This window comes from Schistocerca serialis, chromosome 4 (assembly GCF_023864345.2).
Source record: "Schistocerca serialis cubense isolate TAMUIC-IGC-003099 chromosome 4, iqSchSeri2.2, whole genome shotgun sequence".
Lineage (NCBI taxonomy): Eukaryota > Metazoa > Arthropoda > Insecta > Orthoptera > Acrididae > Schistocerca > Schistocerca serialis.
Genome location: NC_064641.1, coordinates 605653988 through 605680352, shown reverse-complemented (window position 1 = coordinate 605680352; position 26365 = coordinate 605653988). Strand labels below are relative to the sequence as shown.

The 26365-nt window shown below is 42.9% G+C and overlaps 1 protein-coding gene across 6 annotated transcripts in view; it reads right to left on the bottom strand.

Moving 5' to 3' along the window:
- The window catches only part of LOC126475403 (mucin-5AC-like), a 145673-nt gene extending 119732 nt beyond the window's left edge, over positions 1–25941 (bottom strand). Inside the window, exon 1 of one of the 6 annotated variants that reach the window (XM_050103245.1) lies at positions 25477–25941. Coding sequence is in view for 3 of the 6 variants with exons in the window: in XM_050103239.1 (XP_049959196.1) it covers positions 1960–2377 (418 nt within the window). In the remaining 3 variants the exon portion in view is untranslated. Of the gene's footprint in view, positions 1–1959; positions 2437–11334; positions 11674–17920; positions 18408–25476 lie in introns of those variants that run through there. The other 5 variants (XM_050103241.1, XM_050103240.1, XM_050103243.1 and 2 more) reach the window with 5 other exon arrangements.
- Between the last annotated feature and the right edge of the window lie 424 nt (positions 25942–26365).

Sequence of the window (26365 nt, the reverse complement as noted above, 5' to 3'; positions counted from 1 at the left end):
CTCCCCCTCCCCCCCTCCCCCAAGGCTTACCACTTGAGTTCAAGTGGCAATTCAATAATACTCGCGTATTGATCGATCCTACCGCGCCTCTGATTTGCTTCGATGTCTTTCCTTAATAGGATCTGATGGGAATCCCAAACATTCGAGCAGTACTCAACAGTGGGTCGTATAAGCGTCCCGTACAAGATCGCTTTTATGCCGCTTTGCAACATTACGCCTAGACTATACTGTTTCAAGCAGCATATCACGAATAGAGTATTCGAATATTATACGATTGTTTTTTCTACTATAGGGTGGCGCACGAAATGTGTTACCGATTGTTTCTTTCACAATTTACGACGCACATTAGATATCCCGCTGGGATCTCTACAGCAGTACCATCAGAGCTTGGAAAAACAAATAAGTTACGAAATGACGTGTAATTCATGATACTGCCGCTAGGAGACTAGTAAGCAGCAATGGCTGGCAATGGAAGACTGACGACATAGCAACGATCGGCAATTGTGTTACTTTATCATGAAACGAAAAACCTTGTTGTGGCTCAGAGGCGTTTTCGACAACAGTTTAACACACGATGGGTCCCTTGCAAGAAGACCATCCACAGGTTGTACGATAAATTTGTACAGGAAGGAACAGTATTGGAAGCGAAGCGATCTCGGCCTAAGCCTGTTTGTTCACCGGAGAATATTGAAGCGCTACGAGTTGTTGTACAGAGAAGTCCCGGGAAATCGTGTAGAAAGGCAGCAGTGCAAATGGGAATATCCAGACGCTCCGTTCAACGCATTCTTAAAAGTGACCTCCATATGTACCCATACAGGATGACCTGTGCACAGAAGCTCACTGAAGAACACAAGCAGCAGAGACTACTGTTTGTTCAGTGGGCGGAGGATAGGGAAGAAACTCTCAACAACGTTTGGTTTTCAGACGAGGCACATTTTCATTTAGACGGTGTGGTTAACAAACAAATTGTACGCCTTTGGGCCACTGAAAACCCACAAGTGCTTCATGAACGACAACATTATGCTCCGAGGATTACAGCGTGGGCAGCAATTTCCAGTCACAGACTTATTGGACCCTTTTTCCTTGAAGAAACTGTGAACAGCGAGAGTTATTTGAGCATGCTTCGCAATAGCTTCATGCCATAGCTTCTTGCTACTGCCTTGCCCTTCAACACGCAGTGGTTCATACAAGATGGAGCAAGGCCACATACTGCAAACACTGTGTTGTAGTTTTTACACGAGCATTTCGACATGCGGATCATTTCACTCAGGTTTCTAGGTCGCTTCAATGACGGACAAAATTGCCCCCCCCCCCCCCTAATAGTCCAGACCTCAATCCCCGTGACTTTTTTCTTTGGGAGTACCTAAAGGAAAAATTTTCCCGAAACGTCCACGTGATTTAATGGAGCTCAGGAGATTTATTCTTCAAGCTTGCAGTGAAATTACGGAAGACTTGTGCCGTAGGGTAATCAGTAACTTCAGTGTTCGTTTGAAGGAAGTTAGGAAATGAAATGGTGGACATATTGAGCATTTGCTGAGTTAGAACAAATCTCCAAGGACGTCTCTTCATTGTAGTATATGTTCCTTTTAGATTGTATTGACAATAAAGTTTGTATTCAAAAACAAAATGGTAACACATTTCGTGCGCCACCCTATATCTACATTAGCTTACATTTTTCCACTTTTAGAACAAGCTCCCATTCATTACACCAAATCGAAATTCCTTCCCAGCCACACTGTATCCTCCTACAGTCAACCAAAGACGACACTTTCCTGCTCCTTATAGCGTCATCACCAAACAGCACGCCGCTCACCCTGTCCCAGCCGGGCCAAGTGGAAGACACTGAATGAGATGGCGTGAAACGTGGAGTTCCGGAATATCCGCTCCGTGTGCAGCAATTATGTACTGGGAACCGCCAAGAAGGAACTAGAACTCACGTGTTGAAGAGCTACAAGTTACCTTTAGCGGAAGGTATCGCGGTCCTGCACTTGCCCAGCCGGTCGCGTTGCTGACCAGGAGGACATGTCTTCAGCGTCGGTGTCGCGTTTACCAGCGACCTATCCAGAAGGCCAGATTCCGTTTCATTTCCGGAATCTGCAGTATTCGGAGGCTCCTGACGTGGTCGGCGTCCTTCGTCATCGAGAACGACCGCCACCTCCGAGACGTTTCTTACGAGCTCGAGGAACTCTTCCATCAACGCGTCGTCGGACTCATTATGCGGCGAGTTGCAGCCGGTACCATTCGATCGCGGCCTACCTGAGACCGCCTCCACCACGCTGATGAATATGTGGAGAAGCTGGTCCGGTGACGTCAGCGTCTGGGGAACCAGCGCTAGAAAACAAATCATACACGCCACCGATACGCGTGGGTGCTGCATGTGTTGAACGCGAATTGTGACTACTTACTTCCCCGAGCAAACTACTCTGTCGAGAACGTCTGCCGAGCGACAGCCACCTTATCGGTGGTGACCTTGCTTGTGGTTCACCGATGGAGAAAACAAGTGCGGTCTGAACGGGTGGCAATGTAGATAAAGCACAGCCTTAATAAACAGGGAAAGGCGCTTTCAACACACTCGTCAGCGGAAATTCATGAAAGTGTTAGCGCAGATGTGAGTAAACGGCTGCATTTTCAGCAGATCAGTTATCATTCATCATTATTTATGACATCAGACTATCAAGTCAGTGCGAATAAATCACCACTACACCCCACACACAAATAAAAGAAGCTGGTGGAAGACGGAAGTATGCACGAGATCCAAACGTTGGTGACCCAATCATTGATGTGCAGCTACATCTACATCTACATGGATACTCTGCAAATCACATTTAAGTGCCCGGCAGAGGGTTCATCGAACCACCTTCACAATTCTCTATTATTCCAATCTCGTATAGCGCGCGGAAGGAACGAACACCTATATCTTTCCGTACGAGCTCTGATTTCCCCTATTTTATCGTGGTGATCGTTTCTCCCTATGTAGGTCGGTATCCACAAAATATTTTCGCATTCGGAGAAGAAAGTTGGTGATTGGAATTTCCTGAGAAAATTCCGTCGCAATGAAAAACGCCTTTCTTTTAATGATTTCCAGCCCAAATCCTGTATCATTTCTGTGACACTCTCTCCCATATTTCGCAATAATACAAAACGTGCTGCCTTTCTTTGAACTTTTTCGATGTACTCCGTGAGTCCTATCTGATAAGGATCCCACACCACTCAGCAGTATTTTAAAGGAGGACGGACAAGCACAATGAAGGCAGTCTACTTAGTAGGTCTGTTACATTTTCTAAGTGGCCTGCCTATAAAACGCAGTCTTTGGTCAGCCTTCCGCACAACATTTTCTATGTGTTCTTTCCAATTTAAGTTGTTCGTAATTGTAATACCTAGGTATTTAGTTGAATTTACGGCTTTTAGATTAGACTGATTTATCGTGTAACCGAAGTTTTTACGAGTTCCTTTCAGCACTCATGTTAATGATCTCACACTTTTCGTTATTTAGGGTCAACTGCCACTTTTCGCACCATTCAGATATCTTTTCTAAATCGTTTTTCAGTTTGTTTTGATCTTCTGATGACTTTATTATTCGATAAACGACAGCGTCATCTGCAAACAACCGAAGACGGCTGCCCAGATCGTCTCCCAAATCTTTTATATAGATAAGGAACAGCAATGGGCCTATAACACTACCTTGGACAACTCCATAAATCACTTCTGTTTTAGTCGATGACTTTCCGTCAGTTACAACGAACTGTGACCTCTCTGACAGAAAATCACAAATCCAGTCATATAACTGAGACGATATTCCATAAGCACGCAATTTCACTACGAGCCGCTTATGTGGTACCGTGTCAAAAGCCTTCCGGGAATCCAGAAATATGGAATCGATCTGAAATCCCTTGCCAATAGCACTCAACACTTTATGTGAATAAAGATGTAATTGCGTTTCACAGGAACGATGTTTTCCAACCCCATGTTGACTGTGTGTCAATAAACCGTTTTCTTCGAGGTAATTCATAATGTTCAAACAGAATATATGTTCCAAACTCCTGCTGCATATCGACGTTAACTATATGGGCCTGTAATTTAGTGAATTACTCGTAATACCTTTCTTGAATATTGGTGTGACCTGTGCAACTTTCCGGTCTTTGGGTACGGATCCTTAGCGTTCAGTTCACAGCGCAGTCCAAAATGGGAATTAACGAAATTTTTGTTCGTACCATGATAGTCATTATGTGCAATTTCCAGAAAGTACGTAACAATAATACGACCACTGGTACGACGAAGTACATCTTAAAGACAAGATGATGTTATTCACTCGCGAAATACGTTCAAAACAAATATTCCAGGCAGTCATTTGATGGCAAAATACCTGTCATACAACGTAACAAGGGTTTTGAACATAAAATTATGTAAGCCGTTTGAAGATGAATTTTGTAAAATAGAAACTAGTAACGGTATTTTTAAATACAACAATACAATACAATACGTCCATGGTTCGAAGAGTACTAGGGTGAGTTCACCGTACTTCCCTGGCCACCGTACTTTAACCCCATGGAGACCTTTAGGAGCCACCTCGATCGGGCTCTTCTCAAACGAGAAACCTAAAAGAGCTGGCCACGACAGTGGAGTAGGCATGGCTCTGCATCCCTGTCGGTACCTTCCAGAACCTAAGTGAGTCTCTCCCTCTACGTCTCGCAGCGGTCCGCGATTCAAAAGGTCATTATTCAGGCTTTTGACAAGTTGTCATATTAATGTGACTAAGCACTGTAGGACACGAACGCGATTCGTTTCTGCATTAAGTGCGTACATGAAGCACATTATGAAACGTCCCCTTAGAAAAATTAATGAATTACTGTGCTGATAAACCTCTTACATTCTTTGATTTTTAAACAGCTGAGCATAACTGAACGTACTCACACATTTCGCTCTTTACCTATTCTGATCAACACTAAACTGACAGCCAATATTTTTAGTGCAACGCAGTCTGACTTTCAATAATCCCTACAAGAGAAAGGCCCTGACTAACATTAACCTATACGTTTCACAAATCACTTACCCCACAAAAATCTTCGTTACTCGAACTACTGCAATACAGCGAGCGCCACTACTGCCAGCTAAATAAAAGATTCAAACTACTGAAGGCACTAACTAGTGATAGGCATAGTTAGCAAATGAATGATTTTGATAGGGAAGAAACAATGTATTTACCTTAATAGTGTTCAAAAGTCATAATATATATATCAGTCCATGATATCCAATATTACAAATTTTATCTTTCTGATGGACACACGTCCAGATCGTCCGCTCTCAAAATTCCGCCATCTCTAAAAAATGGTGCAAATGGCTCTGAGCACTATGGGACTTAACATCTATGGTCATCAGTCCCCTAGAACTTAGAACTACTTAAACCTAAGTAACCTGAGGACATCACACAACACCCAGTCATCACGAGGTAGAGAAAATCCCTGAACCCGCCGGGAATCGAACCCGGGAACCCGGGCGCGCCGCCATCTCTCTTCCCACATCCACCACGGCTGGCGGCTCACCTCCAACTGCGCAACGCTACGAGCTGTTAACAACCAACTGCCCAACACTACAATGGCGAATATTACAACAATGCCAATCAGCCACAGACTGCCCACAGCACAGCCAGTGATTTTCATACAGAGCGCTACGTGGCGTTACCAATATAAAAACCTAAACAGCCTACTTACAACATCATGTGCTCTGCTACTGAACTACTAAAAGTGTGATTTGCAATCATTTTCCCGTATATTAAAATGAATATCCTCACCCTTTTTCTAGAATCTTGTAACGAGTGCAGGGCACAAATTTCCTAAAACATCGTTTAGGTCATTTCTCCATCCCACTGACATGTTACAGGCTAAGATTCCTATCAAGTAACTACTTATATTTTGAATTTGAATGAAACTAAATTTTAGATGACAACAAAAATTTGAAAACAGAAGAAAATAGAATCTGAATGGGACTAAACTTTAAATGACAGCAAAAATCTTAAAGCTGAACAAAATAAAACGATCAGCACGTTGCATGTCTCTTAAATTTGTATTCTTTCTGTTAAGCGTAAATTCCAATAATGGAATAAAGTCTGAGAATGATCATGGCGGAACACACCGAATCAAAAAAAGTTATAATTACAGTTTGTTTCTCTCGGAGGTGGACATCCAGTGATATCACAGTCGACCTCTACCCCACCCAGTGCGTGGTTGGCGGGAGGCAACTTTCAAATCTTCAGTGGGAACCAACTTTTTTATTGCAGATTACGATTCTACGGCAAAATCTGCTTACATTTTATATGAAGCATTTTCTTCGTTTCGCCACAGATGGTACTGTAATCGGGAAAATGGGCACACAATCGCAGTATACGACATGCTACTCAATGACACTTGAATATCCAATGGCACTCAGGACAGTATTTCATAACTTATAATTAGAAACCCCATTTGCAACTTTGTATTCCTTTGACATATCGAATATGGGACTACTCGACGCGCCACTGTGTCCGTAGCTCGAAGCGAACGTTATTCTACTTTTCCAATTACAGTAACTGTTCAAACGTAGTACCACCAGCTTGAATACAGTTAGTGATCCGCTTTTAAAATAACTGTACACGGGACAGAAGCTTATCTGCGGGAATGGCAGCACAGGCGTTTCTGATGTTGTCGACCATGTCTTCAGGGCCTGTTGGCATTTCCTTATATACCTTATCTTTTAAATATCCCCACAGAGAAGAAATCTGGAGACGTCAAATCTGGCGATCTAGTGGACCAATTAATAGGGCCACCTCTGCCGATCCACTGACCCGTGTAAACACGGTCTAATACCTCCTGTACTTCAATTGCGTAGTGTGCAGGGCAATAGTCATGCTGAAACCACATACTTTGTCGAACCTCCAGGGCAATATCCTGCAGTAGTATCTGTAGTTCCTGTTCCAAAAACGTTCGATATTTGCGTCCATTCAAAGTGCTATAGATAAAATATGGATTAATGAATTTGTGCCCCATGATGCCACACCATATGTTAATGCTACCATGGTTGGTGAATGTAGACTCAGCGGAAGATGGTACCTCGGCAAAGAATGTGGGAGTCGTTTGCATTTGTTGATGTGCCCATTCACAAAACATTATCCGGTTATGGAAATCGGCGCCATGAAATTCTTGACCCAGTAATACGTTGTATGGATGATACTTATGACGATGCAGTATTTTGAGAATACTACATACGAACATACCGGAATCGCTATTTAATTTCCGGACGCTTATCCGTGGGTTGTGGTTCACTGCCGCTAGTACAGCTACTTCATTAGCTTCTCCTGCAACATGTTTGCTTCGTTTCGTTTTGCCGGTCTGTACACTGCCACCAGACATAGTTAGTTACCTTCACAACCTTGTAATAGAGTGAACGAGAGCGAGCTTTGTCTGAAAACGCTCGCCGTTTAAGCCAACAGTAGCCTCAACATTTCTCCTACATTTTCCGTAAAGCAGGATCTTTTCAGTTTTTTCTTCTGCGGACGTAACATTCATCGTCCACTTGCACGTCTGTTCTCTACGTGATAGGTAGATGCGCAGGCAATAAACATTGCGCAAGTATTGAAATATTTAGGAGCCGCCATGCGTTCTACGTCAGGACGACATGTGAGCTCCGGTCGCAGTGTATTGCCTCTTATGACACGTCATAGTTCGTTAGACGGCCACAATGGCGCTTCAAGTAGTCCCCTGTTCGATATGTCGGAAGAATACAACGCTGCAAACGGGGGTTTCCAGTCGAGAGTAATGAAATACTCACCTGTCCTACCCTCCCAACGTAGATGCAGAGTCCCACGTGCCATGGGATATTCAAGGGTCATTGAGTAACGCGTCGTAAATTATGATTGTAAACCCAATGCTGGCCGGCCGCGATGGTCTAGCGGTTCTGGCGCTGCAGTCCGGAACCGCTGGACTGCTACGGTCGCAGGTTCGAATCCTGCCTCGGGCATGGGTGTGTGTGATGTCCTTAGGTTAGTTAGGTTTAAGTAGTTCTAAGTTCTAGGGGACTTATGACCTAAGATGTTGAGTCCCATAGTGCTCAGAGCCATTTTGAACCCAATGCTGTTCCTCCGGTTACAGCGCCATTTGTGACGAAACAAAAAGCTTCAGACAAAAAGTATGTATATTTTGTCGAAGAATTGTAATATGCAATAGAAAACGGTGGTTCCCCTTAAAGATTTCAAAGTTGCCCCCCCCCCCCCACCACCCGCGCATCGAGTTGGATGGCGGGTTGAGTGTGGTACTGGAGGATGTCCGAGAAAAACAAATGCAACTATAACTTTTCCTTATCCAATGTGTAGCTTTCGAGATATTTCAGTCTCCAATTAAAATGAACACCCTGTATATCGTTGTTTATAGAAGATAGGGCGGGTCACATACACTGGCAAAGCAGTCGTTTAGATATAAAAACTGAATAATATTGCAGTCGATGTTGGGGCCCACAAAGGTACGTCGGTGGAAGTATACAACTGTCTATATAATAATGAAATATCTGACATTCTCACTTAACTTTGAGTGAGCAAGTCTATATTACTAACCGACTATGGACTGTCGGAACCCAAACATAGTTGCAAGTTGCCTATCTAATGGCTTCGAGGGGCAACAAAATTTCGATTTTCATTATTACAAGTATACAGGGTGTTCCATTGACCGTGACCGGACCAAATATCTCACGAAATAAGCGTCAAACGAAAAAACTACAAAGACGAAACTTGTCTAGCTTGAAGGGGGAAACCAGATGGCGCTATGGTTGGCCCGCTAGATGGTGTTGCCATAGGCCAAACGGATATCAACTGCGTTTTTTTAAATAGTAACCCCCATATTTATCACATATTCGTGTAGTACGTAAAGAAATATGAATGTTTTAGTTGGACCACTTTTTTCGCTTTGTGATAGATTGCGCTGCAATAGTCACAAACACATGGCTCACAATTTTAGACATGCATTGACAATGCGCTGACGCATGTTGTCAGGCGTTGTCGGTGGATCACTATAGCAAATATCCTTCAGCTTTCCCCACAGAAAGAAATCCGGGGACGTCAGAACCTGTGAACGTGCGAGCCATGGTATGGTGCTTCGACGACCAATCAACCTGTCATGAAATATGCTATTCAATTCCGCTTCAACCGCACGCGAGCTATGTGCCGGACATCCATCATGTTGGAAATACATCACCATTCTGTCATGCAGTGAAACATCTTGTAGTAACATCGGTAGAATATTACGTAGGAAATCAGCATACATTGCACCATTTAGATTGTCATCGATAAAATGAGGGCCAATTATCCTTCCTCCCATAATGCCGCACCATACATTAACCCGCCAAGGTCGCTGATGTTCCACTTGTCGCAGCCATCGTGGATTTTCCGTTGCTCAATAGTGCATATTATGCCGGTTTACGTTACCGCTGTTGGTGAATGACGGTTCATCGCTAAATCGCGTCCAAAAAATCTGTCATCGTTCCGTAATTTCTCTTGTGCCCAGTGGCAGAACTGTACACGACGTTCAGAGTCGTCGCCATGCAGTTCCTGGTGCACAGAAATATGGTACGGGTGCAATCGATGTTGATGTAGCATTCTCAACACCGACGTTTTTGGATTCCCGATTCTCGCACAATTTGTGTGCTACTGATGGTCGGATTAGCCGCGACAGCAGCTAAAACAACTACTTGGTCATCATCATTTGTTGCAGGTCGTGGTTGACGTTACACATGTGGCTGAACACTTCCTGTTTCCTTAAATAACGTAACTATCCGGCGAACGGTCCGGACACTTGGATGATGTCGTCCAAGATACCGAGCAGCATACATAGCACACGCGCTTTGGGCATTTTGATCACAATAGCCATATATCAGCACGATATCGGCCTTTTCCGCAACTGGTAAACGGTCCATTTTAACACGGGTAATGTATCACGAAGCAAATACCGTCCGCACTGGCGGAATGTTACGTGATACCACGTACTTATACGTTTGTGACTATTACAGCGCCATCTGTCACAAAGCGAAAAAAGTGGTCTAACCAAAACATTCATATTTATTTACGTACTACACGAATATGTAATAAAAAGTGGGGTTCCTATTTTAAAAAAAAACATGTTGATATCCGTTTGACCTATGGCAGCACCATCTAGCGGGCCAACCACAGCACCATCTGGTTTCCCCCTTCAAGCTAGACGAGTTTCGTTCTTGGACTACCACCGATTTTAAAAATTGAAAATACTGACATAAATTACTCATTAAGAGGTGCTCTCTTATATGAGAGGTTGAGCACAGTAAGACAGATATTACAGTTATAAGCTATGTATACGGCCTGAGGCAGCGTAATTCAAGGCGCACAAATACCCAGGCTATATTCATCCAATATTTGGGAATGAGAGCGCTTACTGACTTCCATCAACCTTTACACATAATTTCAAACCTTTCGCCGATACCAACCACAAAATGATGAAAGGTAAAACGTTTATCACTCTCTACATTTTCGGCCCGCGTGCAGTAAAATTGACACTTCAGGGATGAGACATTTCTTCTCTACCACTAACTCTATTCGGAACAAATTTTGCAGACAGTGTCCACAAGTAGCACTGAATGTCTTATACTATCATCATATGACACACTGTGCAGGAGATATGACGTCATAAACATTGAGATGCGAGAAAATCTAGCTTTTGCTGAAAGAGGAGTGCAAGTTACTTGGATTATACTCAACCAGTGTTTTATACTGAGAGGACTCAGCGACTTCCAACAAACTTTACATATAATTTCAAACCTTTTCTAACATTTTTCTCGCTTACATGCTTAACGTCAGATACTTAATATACTAACTCATTGGTAAGGTAATTAGTAATCAGAAGCATGAAGCTGTTTTGTACATGGGAGTTCCATTCTTTAAAGAATGGGGTTGTTTACTGGTGTGAAACTAAACTAACTTTATAAGTTAAAGTTTACAGCTCTAACAAAAGTTATCAAACATTTGACTAGGCCCCAGCCGGCCGAAGTGGCCGAGCGGTTCTATGCGCTAGAGTCTGGAACAGCGCGACCGCTACGGTCGCAGGTTCGAATCCTGCCTCGGGCATGGATGTGTGTGATGTCTTTAGGTTAGTTAGGTTTAAGTAGTTCTACGCTCTAGGGAACTGATGACCTCAGAAGTTAAGTCCCATAGTGCTCAGAGCAATTTGAACCATTTTTGACTAGGCCCCATCTGCACGGAAACGTTTAATAAGGCCTACAGTCTGATGTTAGTCGAAACAGGAATTAGTAAAATAGGAGATTCTTCCTGGGAGTGAGAGACCGTACCTCTGGAGGATCGAATCGCCGTCCTGCACTTGCCTATCCAGTCCATCTGCTGACCAGGCGGACACGTCTTGATGCCCGGCATGTCTATGAACGACCTGCTGACCAGGTCAGTGAGCGCAGTCTCGCTGCTAGACTCTGCGTCGTTCGAAGGTGCGCCATCTAACCCGGACTCCTCGCGGTCCCAGACGACAACTGTGGACGACTGGCGCAGGTGGGCGCCCAATGACAGCGTCAGAAAGCTCAGCAGCACAACGCAGAGCGCATAGGTCTCCGTTCGACGAGCGAGCATGCTTTATCTAGGGATTGCGGTGACTTCCGAAAACGTACTGCAGTGCCGAGTGGAGTCCGAGCAGCAGACGCGGCACACTTATCGCTGTAGCTGCTGATGACCCTCATTGGAGTTCATCGACTGTGGAAAACAAGTTTCGTGTAAATGAGCCACCGCTCCAGAAGCTCCATGACGCACAACGCAGTGAATACGCTCCCCTGTTCGGCGCTCTCCTCTTGCATAGTTACACAACTTCTTGGTACTGCAGCAAAGTTAACACACCAGTACAGTAAAAACGAGATATGACGAACGCTTTTTCGCGAAATCGTGGACTGCGATATAAGAGAAAAGGGAGGACGCTGAGGAGAGAGATTAATTATCAGCATAAAGATTTCGTGGATTACCTAACAATTGGAGGGGATTCCATCGGTAAATAAATTAAATGGCGAACAATACATGCAGGATGTACGTGTTGCAGAGACACAGATCCAAGGCAAGGAAATTTTCTTGCAGCTAAAAACGGGTACACTGTCTGAAAACATACAACTTCCAGAATGAGATTTTTCACTCTGCAGCGGAGTGTGCGCTGATATGAAACTTCCTGGCAGATTAAAACTGTGTGCCGGACCGAGACTCGAACTCGGGATCTTTGCCTTTCGCGGGCAAGCGCTCTACCAACTGAGCTACCCAAGCACGACTCACGCCCCGTCCTCACAGATTTACTTCTGCCAGTACCTCGTCTCCTACCTTCCAAACTTTACAGAAGCTCTCCTGCGAACCTTGCAGAACTAGCACTCCTGAAAGAAAGGACACTTGCCCGCGAAAGGCAAAGGTCCCGAGTTCGAGTCTCGGTCCGGCACACAGTTTTAATCTTCCAGGAAGTTTCAACATACAACTTGTAAGAAAATTTCATATGGTACACAAAAAGTGATGTGCAACAGTAGCGTAAGTATCTTTTACAGTAACACAATTATTTCTGTGACAATGATATCTTCGTGAAACCGGAATAATCTTAAAAAATGGTTCAAATGGCTCTGAGCACTATGGGACTTAACATCTGAGATCATCAGTCCCTTAGAACTTAGAACTACTTAAACCTTACTAACGTAAGGACATCACACACATCTATGCCCGAGGCAGGATTCGAACCTGCGACCGTAGCAGTCCGCGGTTCCGGACTGAAGCGCCTACAACCGCTCGACCACCGCGGCCGGTGAAGAATCTTAGAGGAGGAACCGCATGATTAGGAATAAAATAACACAAGACACTGCTACTGTTTCGTGCGTGACAGTCACGATGAAGGTCAAACTTTTAGAACGAAATAACAAAGGTAAGTGACGACGTGATAGGATTTCCCTTGTTCTTCGAGTAAGTAATCTGCAGGTACGGTAAAGGTCAAACTGTATTAAATAAATAAATGCACAAAGAGCGCCAGTTTATGAAGATCAGAAATCAGTTACTTTAAAAACCACATTTGATCTTCGTTTAGCTGAAGTAAGCGTCCAGCATATATAAGCCGTAAAGGTCACGGAAGAGTAAAAAACCCACGAAACTAGAACAAATCCTGAAAAAGAAAACAGGGTGCGATGATTTTATCGAAATAAGAACTCCCCGCAAAATCTCTGTGATGCGCAACATGTGTCAGGTATTTGTTCACATCATTAATTGGTTTTACACATTTGAGGAAATTCACATGTAACTCTACGACATTTGAGTGTCTGCCTATAGAGTAAAGTATATGTTTCATATCCAAACGTTTCTGAGTTCTTGTTGGTTCATAGACAGGGTACACACAACTAACAAATCACATTATTATGTCATGTTTTGGTAAACACCTTCTGCAGATTCTTATTAATAATTGTCGTGGTGCTTGTGTCCTGAATTATCTCGGTGTTTTCTGCTGTAATTCTAATGCAAGCCTTAATAAATCTTACATCAGTGAATTCCTTTTACCAAGAACTTTCCAAAACTAATAAACAATTATATCGTTCGGTAAAACGAAATTCTTTCAGTAGCTTCGTAGATAAAAGAGATACAAGAGTTACAAACGCAGCAAATTACGAGTACTTCCTCCTTTCTGTAACACCATTTCCCAGAAACTTAGTTTCTGGACTCGAAATCGTTTACTAAGCATTCCGGTTGTTCAAGTTACGCAGTTGAACACGTATACAGCATGAATGACCTGAAATGTGATCCTGTTGTATTTCATGAACGGTACAAGATTTCGAAACGAGGTTTTAGGCAAATGATAGCAGCTAGAGAAGTTCGTAATGTCGATTTATGTGTAAAACTCTTAACTCGAGTATCTATCAGGGCAACTTCTTTTTCATGTCATTAGAAAGTTCTGTAAAACCTGAGTACAGTTCTATAAAGATGATGGTGTTGAATGTCTACGCAAAAATATCGAATTAATGTTCTAAAATTGAAAGGCGATGACGCCGTAATCGGCTGTTGTTTTGTCAACACCGTCAATTGAGACGTTAACGTCAGGCTCCGCCGTTGTATGAAGCTGTTCAACTGCTTACTGCTTTCCACAAAAGCTCTTCACGTAAACATCAGTAAATAGCTTTCGTGAGGACCTTCTGTTACACTAGAAGTTTATAAATGATGAAACCATTTTAAAAACCACCGTAAGCTGCCGATTTTATTATGTAAAGTGCCTTTATTCCACAACGTACATATTTCACATCACTGGCCAGTTTCATCCTTTTGACCCTTTGAAAATGTCTGTGAATACAGTACCAAAATAACACTAAACGGTTAGATACATTGGTGAACATCATTAGGCTTGCATATTACAACTGTTGTTAAATTATTATTCATTATAAATATTTTGCATGCACCCACTAACATTATAAATATATGTTGTTAGTGGTTGTATGCTAAAATTTTGATAACGATTGCCTTAAACAGCCTCTGCCTCCGGTCCTTAAGAAGGGCAATACTAGAATGTTGTTAAATTACTTACATAGCGCTGGTGATGTGTGTGTCATATTTGAAACCTGCAGCTTTTGTGATGTGTGTGTCGTATCTGAAACCTGTTCCATGCTACGTGGGGACTGACAATTGTCCCCCCCTCCCCCCTCTTCCTTTCTGTCTGTCTCTGTCTCTCTCAGCATACGTAACATATCTGTTACAAAAACTCGGTAATCTTGCATCACCCAAAGACTATGCTCAGAAAAGTCATTTTGCAGAGAGTGAAAGTTTATCGGCAGAGCGAGCTCCCGTCATGCAACCAGAACAGTGCATACTTTCCGTTAATCCTTAACAAATATATTGCGCATTGAACTTCGAAACTACTTACGATCATTGCTAGAAAATTCAGTTGTTGATTAGTGCTACGCAGATGATTCGAGGTGTTATTAAACCCTTTTATTTATTTAAACTTCTGTATATTTGATCACACTAGTAATGGCTGTAATGTGTGCAATAGTTTCATTAAGATTATGCTGTGATCACATGCCTGTAGCTCTCTCTTTCGATAAACTTTGATTCCCTGCAAAATAGCGTGTTTATGTATAATGTTTTGATGATGCATGTTTCCCACCTTCTTGGATATGTTTATGTATGAGGAAGCAAAAGGACACGTTGCACCCTTTAATATATTTACAAGGATCAGTAAGCCAGCTGTTAATAGTGTTTTTACCGAGATCACGCGTTGTATCATATAATGCTCGATTGGTGTGTGTGTGTGTGTTTGTGTGTGTGTGTGTGTGTGTGTGTGTGTCTGTATGTGTGTGTGAACAAGGGTCGTCCCCAGACGGCGCGGAAAGGCTTTCAAATGTTACGCTCTCATTATCAATGTTATACCTTTAGTAATGGCCAAAGACCAAAAGTGGTCAGTAATCTAAAACATATACATTGTACAATAAAGACACTTTGCATAATAAGACTGACAGTCTACAGTGTTTTTTAAAATGGTTTCATCATTTAGACGCTACACTGAGCGTGTGGACTCATACCCTAAGGAACACTACAATTTAACACGCGGCTCCATCTACAACAAATCATACTTCATCTTGTATCCACCTCGCACAAAGCAAGGCCAAGAGGAAATACATTTTATCTTGGAAACATATGCCTATCTTCTTGCTGCATATAACGACGAAGCCAGCCTACGTTTTCCGGATACTTTTGCGATTTGTTTGAAGACCAACATTAACAAGCATTATATCACTAATAGTAAACCCCTGATTTCTTAAAGAATCCACTTCCCATGTATAAACGAAAACTCTAAACTCCGTCCGAACAAGCCATGAAGGCCGAAAGGCCTGCCTACCTAATATGATTACTTAATAATTCATAACTTGCAATAATAACGACTGATTATCAAATTCCTAATAATAAACACTGGTTAGAGTACAATATGTTTTATTTTGGCTGTTCCTGTTCTACAGTAGTTTCCGATCCTATGTGCCCTTGGGTTCATTGTCGATCACTGAAAAAAGCTCCTTTCAGAAGTCACAACAACAAATTACTGTTTCAGTTATTGTCTGTGGTCACTAGTAAATGTCATACGTGAAAATCATAAAACTAAAAAAAAATTCTAGGAATGTATGGATTAAACGTCTGATGGGTTAATGTATTAAATGTTTGACGTTAAGCGTGTAAGATAGAAGTTCAGAAAAAAGGTTTGAAATTATGTTCGAAGTTTATTTAAAGTCGCTAAGTACTCTCGTTCTCAAACAGTGGTCGACTATAGTCTGGGTAATTTGCGCGTCGTGTGCTACGTTTCCTCAAGACGTATAGACAGTTACTATTAGTAATACTTGTCTCACTATGTTAATTCTTTGCTATAAAATTATATCTCTTAATTAGCAGATAATGAGAACATATTAAGTTTCTAAATTTATTTAAGAATTAACTCTTTATTCACATGAAGTGCTGAGTGCTATTGACAAGGGATTTGAGATTTATTCCGTATTTCTGGATTTCCGGAAGGCTTTTGACACTGCACCACACAAGCGGCTCGTAGTGAAATTGCGTGCTTATGGATTATCGTCTCAGTTATGTGACTGGATTTGTGATTTCCTGTCAGAGGAGTCACAGTTCGTAGTAACTGACGGAAAGTCATCGAGTAAAACAAAAGTGATTTCTGGCGTTCCCCAAGGTAATGTTATAGGCCCTTTGCTGTTCCTTATCTGTATAAACGATTTGGGAGACCATTTGAGCAGCCGTCTTCCGTTGTTTGCAGATGACACTGTCGTTTATCTACTAATAAAGTAGTCAGAAGATCAAAAGAAACTGCAAAACGATTTAGAAAAGACATCTGAATAGTGCGAAAAGTGGCAGTTGGCCCTAAATAAACAAAAGTGTGAGGTCATCCACATGAGTGCTAAAAGGAACTCGTTAAACTTCGGTTACACGGTAATTCAGTCGAATATAAAAGCCGTAAATTCAACTAAATACCTAGTTATTACAATTACGAACAACTTAAATTGGAAGGAACACATAGAAAATGTTGTGGGGAAGGCTAACCAAAAACCGCGTTTTACTGGCAGGACACTTTGGAAATGTAATAGGCCTACTAAGGAGACTGCCTATACTACGCTTGTCCGTCCTCTTTTAGGATACTGCTGCGCGGTGTGGGTTCCTTACCAGATAGGACTGACGGAGAACATGGAAGAAGTTGAAAGAAAGGCAGCACGTTCTGTATTATCGCAAAATATGGGAGAGAGTGTCACAGAAATGATACAGAATTTGGCCTGGACATCATTAAAAGAAAGGCGTTTTTCGTTGCGACGGAATCTTCTCACGAAATTCCAATCACCAACTTTCCCCTCCGAATGCGAAAATATTTTGTTGACACCGACCTACATAGGGAGGAACGATAAAATAAGGGGAATCAGAGCTCGTACGGAAAGATATGGGTGTTCATTTTTTTCGCGCACTGTACGAGATTGGAATAACAGAGAATTGTGGAGGTGGTTCGATGAACCCTCTGCCAGGCTCTTAAACGAGATTTACAGAGTATCCATGTAGATGTAGAAACTACATCAAATATTGATAATCTGATTTCTGTTGCCCCTGGAAGCTGCTAGATAGGCAAGAGAACCGCCCACCATGAACCAAGAATATGGTGAGCCGTTACGTAATGTGGATACACGTGTTTCCAAGTCCCTGTAGATACAAGAATATTATATTTACGACAAAGTTACGTGTCTCTCTGTCCGCTATGTTTGCCGGAAACCTCGTTTGTATACCATAAATCGTTCACGAAATAAAATAAGTAGAAGTGTTGGGTGTATATCTTGTACAGTCAGATGGAGAAGCAAATGAATTAACAAAAGCAGATCCTCCTGTTAACGAAGCTCCTACCTTTCGAGTCGCTGATCACTTTCCGACATTTTCCTATCCTGTCAATCTGTTGACCTGGAGGGCACTTCTTGAAATTTGGAATCCGGTTGATAAACGACTTGCCGTGACGAGTCGTCGCAGTCGCCTCGCTGCCAGACCCTGAGTCATCTTCGAGCGGTTCCTCGAACTGTCGTCCCTCGTGATCCACGACGTTGGCTTCCTTCGACAAGGCCTTCAACATCTGAAGGTACTCCGTCTTCTCCGCTTCGTGGTGGCGGTGGTACGGCGGGCTGCAGCCGGTGCCATTCGACCGTGGACTCCCTGAAGCAGCCACCACGAGATCGATAAACACCTGCAGGAGCTGGCTGGGAGAGGCCAGCGACGCGTAAACGGATGCCAGCGCACAGATCGAGAGCAACGGTGCCAGGCGCCAAACAGCCATGTATCGGCTGCGTAACTTGCCCACTTCAGAAGGCGAGTCGCACTACAAACCGTGTCGCTCAGGAGCAGCAGTCAGAAAGTTATCGCCGGTCCCACACGATGACCCTTAGTGGAGTTCATTGCTGGAGGAAGCGAGTGCAGCCAGTACGTACAACAGCGGAGATAAAGGCAGCCCTCAGTGTCGACAAAGGATCTTTCATAATGCAGCGGCGTGTGCTCTGTTTTGAAAACTTCGTATTATATTAAAATTCTGCACCGGAGCAGGATTCGAGCATGGAAGTTTATCTTGCACAAGGCGAAAGACAGAGTGTGCAAGAAAGTGTCAAGGATTCAATCAAATTTCTGGTGCTCTGCTACCCAACTTTATTTCTTCTTTTTCTAATATTTCTGCCATCTACTTTCCACCCGTCTTCAGATTGACCCCACTGAAGCTACATACGCTACTGTACCTGTCCCGTCGCTTTAAAACACAGAAAGAAAACAAGGACCAGAGACGTTGGTCGTTGGCACACGGTATGTATAAACTGAATCTGTGGCTACGCGCTCGATCCTTGTTGGTATATCGATGTGTCATTATTAGCTGCCTTCTACCAATGGCTTTACGAGTTTATTCGAGAAAGCATCGGATTGCATAATTTGTCTGGGTGGAAACCGGTATCTTTGTTAATTAAATTCTTCGTGTAACGAATTCAGCTGCCCCGTTCACAATCGAATACCTAAGCAGTGAAGTCGACGCTAGAATTTCGACATTTTCATACCGCATAGTGTGGCCGGTGTCGATGCACTGCTCTGCCACCGCCGATTTATTGGGCTGCATGTGTCGAGTGCATCTACAGGTTCCATGCACTTTTCCAGGATTGCAGGAGCACTGCCTTTCGTATATCGGGCAGGTGATTCGGGTAAGACAACATCTTCCTAAGTTTGTTTCTGCCACATTGCAGAATCTTCGCTGGGAGGCCCTTTTACAAACATGGTTCCGTAGGCAACCACAACATTTTCCCATGACCGTCTTGTCTAACGATGAGATTATTAACAGTTATGCCGCTGACTTTTGACGTAATAAACAACTGACGCCGGCCGTTGTGACCGAGCGGTTATAGGCGCTACAGTCTGGTACCGTGCGACCGCTACAGTGGCAGGTTCGAATCCTGCCTCGGACATGGATGTGCATGATATCCTTAGGTTGGTTAGGTTTAAGTAGTTCTAGGGGACTGATGATCTCCGATGTTAAGTCCCATAGTGGTCAGAGCCAGTTGAGCCAAACAACTGACTTACTTTTTTCCGTCTGTTTCTTTTTCATTTGATTGCCCATTGTAAATAAGGCACCCGCTGCTAAACTCAGCACTCTCGATCACTAAGTCAAGGACTCGTAAGATAATTACTAAATTATTTAAGAGCGCCAAAAATTAGTAAGATACTGTAAACCTCAAATAGTTTTTAAAGACGCCAATATGTAAAACAGACAGTACAAACATTCAAAACTTTCATGTCAAAGGATCTGTGTGCCTTAAGCTTAGTAACTGACAAAATTTCATAACAAACGTTAAATTATAACCTACAGCTTATTTACAATCCCAACAACAGGGTAACAGACGAAGGATGTCGAGGACTTATCCTGGAATACTTTGTTCAGAAGCTGGTACAAGCATCTTTACATTCTCACGGGTTCCGACAGACCATCCCACCAGATATATACAATAAAACAGGTTTCAGAGCTCTAAAACAGAAAGAAATAATATTACTCCACCTGCCGTAACATCTTAAAACAATTATACACTGAAGTGACAAAAGTCATGGAATAGCGATGAGTACATACACAGATGGAGGTAGTATCGCATGCACAACATATAAAAGGGTTGTGCATTGGCGGAGCTGTCATTTGCACTCAGGTGACTCATGTGAAAAGGTTTGTGGCCACACCACGAGAATAACATACTTTAAACGCGGAATGGTAATTGGAACGAGAAGCGTGGAACATTCCCTTTCAGAAATCGTTAAGGAATTCAGTATTCCAGGATCCACTGTGCCAAGTGTGTGCGGAAAATACCAGTACCAAAGATGGGACATTACCTCTCACCACCGTCAACGCAGTGACCGATGGCCTTCACTTAACGACCGAGAGTAGGTGCGTCGGCGTAGAGTTGTCAGTCCTAAAAGACAAGAAACATTGTGTGAATTAACTGCGGAAATTAAAGAGGGACGCATCACGGAAGTTTCTATTAGCACAGTGCTGCGCAATTTTGCGTTGATGGGCTATGGCAGCAGACGACCGAAGCTAATGCCTTTGATGACGGCACGACATCGCCTGCAGCTCCTCTCCTGGGCTCGTGACCATTTCGGTTAGACCTTCGGAAAACTATGACCTGGTTAGATGAGAACTGATTTCATTTCGTAAGAGCTCTTGGCAGGATTGGAGTGTGGCGCAGACCCCGTGAAGCCATGGATCCAAGTAGACAACAAGGGAGTGTATAAGCTATTGGTGGATCCGTAATGGTGTGGGCTGTGTTTAGATGGAATGTGCTGGTTCCTTTGGTCGAACTGAACGGTGACTGGAAATGTTTATGTTCGCCTACCTGGAGACCATTTGTAAGTATTCAAGGACTTCATGTTCCTGGACAAGGACGGATTTTTTTATGGATGGCAATTCGTCATGTCATCGGGCCACAATCGTTCGTGATTGATTTCAAGAACATTCTGGACCATTCGAGCGAGTCATTTGGCGAGCCAGATCGCCCGACATGAATCCCATCGAACATTTATCGAATATAATCAAGAGGTCCATTCGTGCGCAAAGTCCCGCACCGGCTAAACTTTCGCAATTAGGGACGGTTATAGAGGCATCATAGCTCAGTATTTCTGCAGGGGAGTTCCGACCTGCTGTGTCCACGCAGCGCCGAGTTGCTGCACTAAGCGAGGCAAAAGAAGTTTCGACAATATATTATGAGTATCCCATGACTTTTGTGACCTTAGTGTATATTTTTTGAGAGAGGGTACCGGAGTTGCGCTTTTTTCATAACTCAACAGCGCACACAAATTTCCAAAACAAGTTAATGTTGCGGCAAGATCCGATGCGGGATTGCGGCATTTACAGGGTAAATTATCTGAGAGAAGCACACAGATTACTATGAACACTCCTTTAGAATACAAAAAGAAAAGGAGTACATATGTCTAGCACATTGTACCACAATGCTTGGCATCTGATTTCTAAACAGCAAAAACAGGACTAACTTTGGGCCACACGCGAATGATGGGACAGCCAATCACGTAAGAACATTGTCAGATTTTACCCACGCAAGACGCTATACTCACACGTTTAGGAACACATAAGCACCATTATGATGTAACTCGGCCAACGGATGATCAACATCAACTCCCGTCAGAAGCAGGTAAGGCCTCTTCCGACCGAGCGAGGTGGCGCAGTGGTTAGACACTGGACTCGCATTCGGGAGGACGACGGTTCAATCCCGCGTCCGGCCATCCTGATTTAGGTTTTCCGTGATTTCCCTAAATCGCTCCAGACAAATGCCGGAATGGTTCCTTTCAAAGGGCACGGCCGACTTCCTTCCCCGTCCTTCCCTAATCCGATGAGACCGATGACCTCGCTGTCTGGTCTCCTTCCCCAAACCAACCAACCCACCAACTCTTCCGATGATCTCACAGCAGGTTCACTCCGGTAAACTACCTTCGTGACCGGATCAGAACCCTTATCCACGATGTGGAAATATTCTAGACCAGCAATAGAAGGCCACGAAGGAACCAAAATGTTTATATTTGGCTACCAATCACATATCAGGTTCCAAACTGAAAAACCCGTCGCCTTTCCAAGTTGGCGACCGTTACCAAGCATGGGCAATGTTGACGACCTCGCCGCTGCCAGGAGACTATCTGTGACCAAAGACGTATCAAAACCGCTTCTTCCGTCCCGCGTTTGCCCGCCGTGCTAAAACCGGAACATGCAGATATCGATAAAAAAACATACCATTCTCCCGCTCCTTCTTTAAATCAAAAGATGCGTTGGGCAGCCGAGTTTCTTTAGACCATTGCGTGCTAGCCTCTGCTTTGGCACTTCGTAATTTCAAATGTGACTCGATTTTCTTATGCGTTGTAAGGTCTTTGAGCAAGAATCTGAAAGGAGACTAACGCCCACTGACCTTACACGGCCAGATAGATCAAGGGAACAGCTTCCGGTGACCCCCTGTTCCCCTTTATTTTCCTCCAGATTTACTCCACATAAGCAATACCCCTCTATCAAAGAAGCTACGCGTCTCCCCCGACAGTATCTATGAGCTTCTCTCTGATGTATGGAAGAAATGATATTTTTCCACACTTTCCATTTATCCGTGATATACTCAGGTTTAAAAGACTCAGATAATAGATCATTCAACGACCACAAATCACTCACTTACGGGAGAACGCGAACGTAAGTTTGATAGGGACCTTCTTATGTGCCTCATGATAGGCGGTATTAAAAGCAAGATTAAACCAATGCTCGCAACTATCTCAACGTTTCTGTGAACGAGAAAGATAAATTCTTAAGGCAGATTTCGGATTCGTTAATACGTTCCGGAAAAGATGGTTGAGGGTAATAGGGGGTAGTCGACACGTGAGGAATGCCATTATTAACAAAAATATTTCTTGACTTTCCGTGACGTAAATGAAGGAGCATTGTCACTTACTAAACCCTTAGGAGGACCAAAACTAGGTGAAATAACATTACGTCCTGGATACTAATGGTGATCTTCAATTCTTTAGTAGGCACCAAGCACAAAAACCTCGCAATGGCGTTTACCATTACTAAAATGTAACTATAACCTGTTTGGTACCTTTGAGGGGCCCCAAATAATCAATAAAAAGTTCTAGTGCTGGTGTTAGGCTTAGCGGTCTTGCATTCTTGAAATTGATCTACTAATTTTTTAATTCCTGAGTTCATGCTTTACCAGGTCAAGTGTGCTTTAACTCTGGTAGTACCAACGCATTTTCCATAAGGCGCGTTACCAGGGGCAGGGTGAAGGATACTTTACGCCCACCCGAAAAAAACTGGAGAAGAGACAAAATTCGTTAATTGTTGTTAACTTATAGTAACAATATAATTTTAAAGAGACGCTGATGTGTAAGTAGGGTCCAGAATATGAAAATATGTTTCAGGACGTTTATAGAAACATCAACGCCCTTTCAATAGTGCGCACTTTTCAATAGTGAACCCCCCAGTCTGCTTCACAGGCTAGTACATGTTAAATTTTCCGCTTTCTATTATTACACATATCGGTGAAATAGGCTGTTTCAAAATCGTATGTGTAAAGTCTTCTTCACAAACGTGTACATAATTTTATATGCATATCAGCGAAACCGCAATTCCTCTTGGCTTCTTCACAGTAGAGTACATACAGTTTTCAAAATTTAGTATTAATTTTCTTATCTGAGGATTTATTTCATTTGGAGTAAAAGTGTGATTCACAGACGTGGACATAAACTCAAATTTCTGCCTTCCCTGACAGTCCGAACAGGTTAAATAACTATTGTTGTTTGCTTGTCCTTTCAGCTGTGTACGTAATTTTTTAAATTTTGTTGGTATATACTCAGACGACTGTCTCATCTGTTTCTTTTATGTGGCGAGCCAATATTAATTGCTTCTGTGATTAAAAGTCAGCCTCTGGCGTAAATAATTTTACTTCTAATATCACTTTATTTTCGCTCGTTACTTTACTACTCGCAGTTCCTAGCTCCCGACCAGTTCAGTTGCATGACTGCCTGTTACGTGTTTTACATATACAACGCTTCAAAGCGACCAGTGTGCTCTTTCAAGAGAGTGATTAATATCTTTGGTCTGATGAATTTAGAAACAAACAAAAACAAATAACCGTATTCAAAAAATTGTGAATTTCATCGAAATCTACGTATGTTTCAGCAACACACCTCACAATACACAGGGCAGGATACTTCTTACTAACATTATCTGATTTATGTCCTATTGCATTACGGTAGAGACTGAGAGAAAACTGACTCTGTATGCATCCTCATCTGTTTTTTCACATTCTCATGACACGTTCGCGATATGTACAAGAGTGATCGCAGAAACGATTGTAGCCTTCTTCAGAATCCGATCCGCTTAATTTACCTAACAGGATTTCGGGAGAATTTCATTTTGCAAAGGTTTACATTTAAGTTAACTGAACATACCTTTTACACTTTCGTACGAGCTGTTCTGACCTGACTCTCATAGCTGCACTTTTCTGAATTCGTTGGTATCTGTCGTCATACCCACTCAATAGCGATATCCTTTAATAGATTTTCTGAACTTTCTGAAAAACCCTTCCAACAAAAGTAAGCCTTCCAATTGCCTTGTCGACTACTATTTTACCCGGCCGTTGTTTGAGGTTGTCTTCATGAAAGTGACTATATACAAACAAAATAAAACATACAACTGAGTCCCGTTCACTGGAACATTTCGCGCTACGATAAAGCCAGGATTCTTTTAATGAACGAATGTGATTTGAATTGATGTCAGATTTAAATCATTGTGAGGAGACTTGGTGCAACATAATAAATGATCCTGCTGGTAATCGTACATCTATAAAGACTGATACAGTGACGATGTTACAAAGTTTCAAGATTGGTGGACAAGGGTAAATATATCAATTTTCGGCAAGAGAATCTGGTCCAGAAATCAATTCCCTTACTGTATTTGCTGAAATAATAGCGTAGGCAGTTTTCGGAGGTGGCAGTATGGACCAAAACAATCAAAAAGTATCTAGTAAACAGGGCCTCTAAAATGCATACTTTAAAAGCTATGACCACTTTATCTTCGCTTCTGTGAGATACTTCTCTCATATTGAACAGGTGCCAATAGTTCTTAAGGTATGCATTTAAGAGCCAATGTTAACTAGACTTGTGTTGTTGTTTTGGTCCGTACTGCCACCTCTGAAACTAGGCTACCCTACAATCTTAGCAGCAGCAGCACCAGCACATGTATTCCAGTATCAGAGCTATCAGAACGGTTTCCGCTTATGACTTTCGACTCTGGTGTTTCCGGACCAGAGGTTCTTACCTCAGATTGATACATGTACAATTTACCTCCTTGGAAGTTTGTATCATCGTCACGGAATAACACGAGGAGATAAATCTTTGTTGTTACGTACCTCGGGTAGCGCTGATCACTGGCCTGCATTTCCGCTGTCTGTCGAGTCGCTGATTAACAGGACATTTCTTGAGCCAAGGAAACTTGTCCGTGATCGACCGTCTAATGTGGCGAATGTGCGCGCCGTTTTCGTCAGAGGTTTCCGCATCTGCGAATGACTTTTCTCGCCAAGACCGGTTACACTCTAGAAGCACCTTCTCCTTCCTAAATCTATAAGTAAAGCGCAAACAACCCGTCTGTTCCTCATCGAGGTGGCCAGCACCGGTAGCTCGTGACTTGTCGGAATTCACCTCCTCGATATTCATCGGCAAACGGACCGGAGAATTTGGCGATTGCAGCGCCAGCGCGCAAACCAACCACGCTGTCGCCAGTCGATGAAACGGCATGCCGACAGCGACGAAGTCTGGTCCACTGCGGAGACGCTCAGGGCAGAATGCGCCGGGCAGTTATCTGCGTCTCTCGGCTAATCGCCGGTAGAGTCAACTGCCGGCGGGACGTGACACAACAGCCAAATACCTCTCATCGGAGGCGACAACGCAGTTTTAGTGGCACGTAAAAATGAAGTAATCTACGAACGTAATATCTTTCCTGTGCCTTTCTTTTCATTTTCGTTCGTACACGAAACTGATTAATATTGCGTAATGAGACGAATTTTAGTTTTTCACTTATATTTTGTAACCTATTTTTATCATTACTTCTATAATTCCTGTTCTACAGTACTTGTTGCTGGATGAATTTGTGCTTTTGTTGGGATACGTTCAATTGGTACTTTTATTGCGACACGTTATTTTACGAAATACACTAAGGTGACAAAAGCCGTGGGATAGCGATATGCACATATACTGATGGCAGTAACATCGCGTTCGCAGGGTATAAAAGGTCAGTGCATT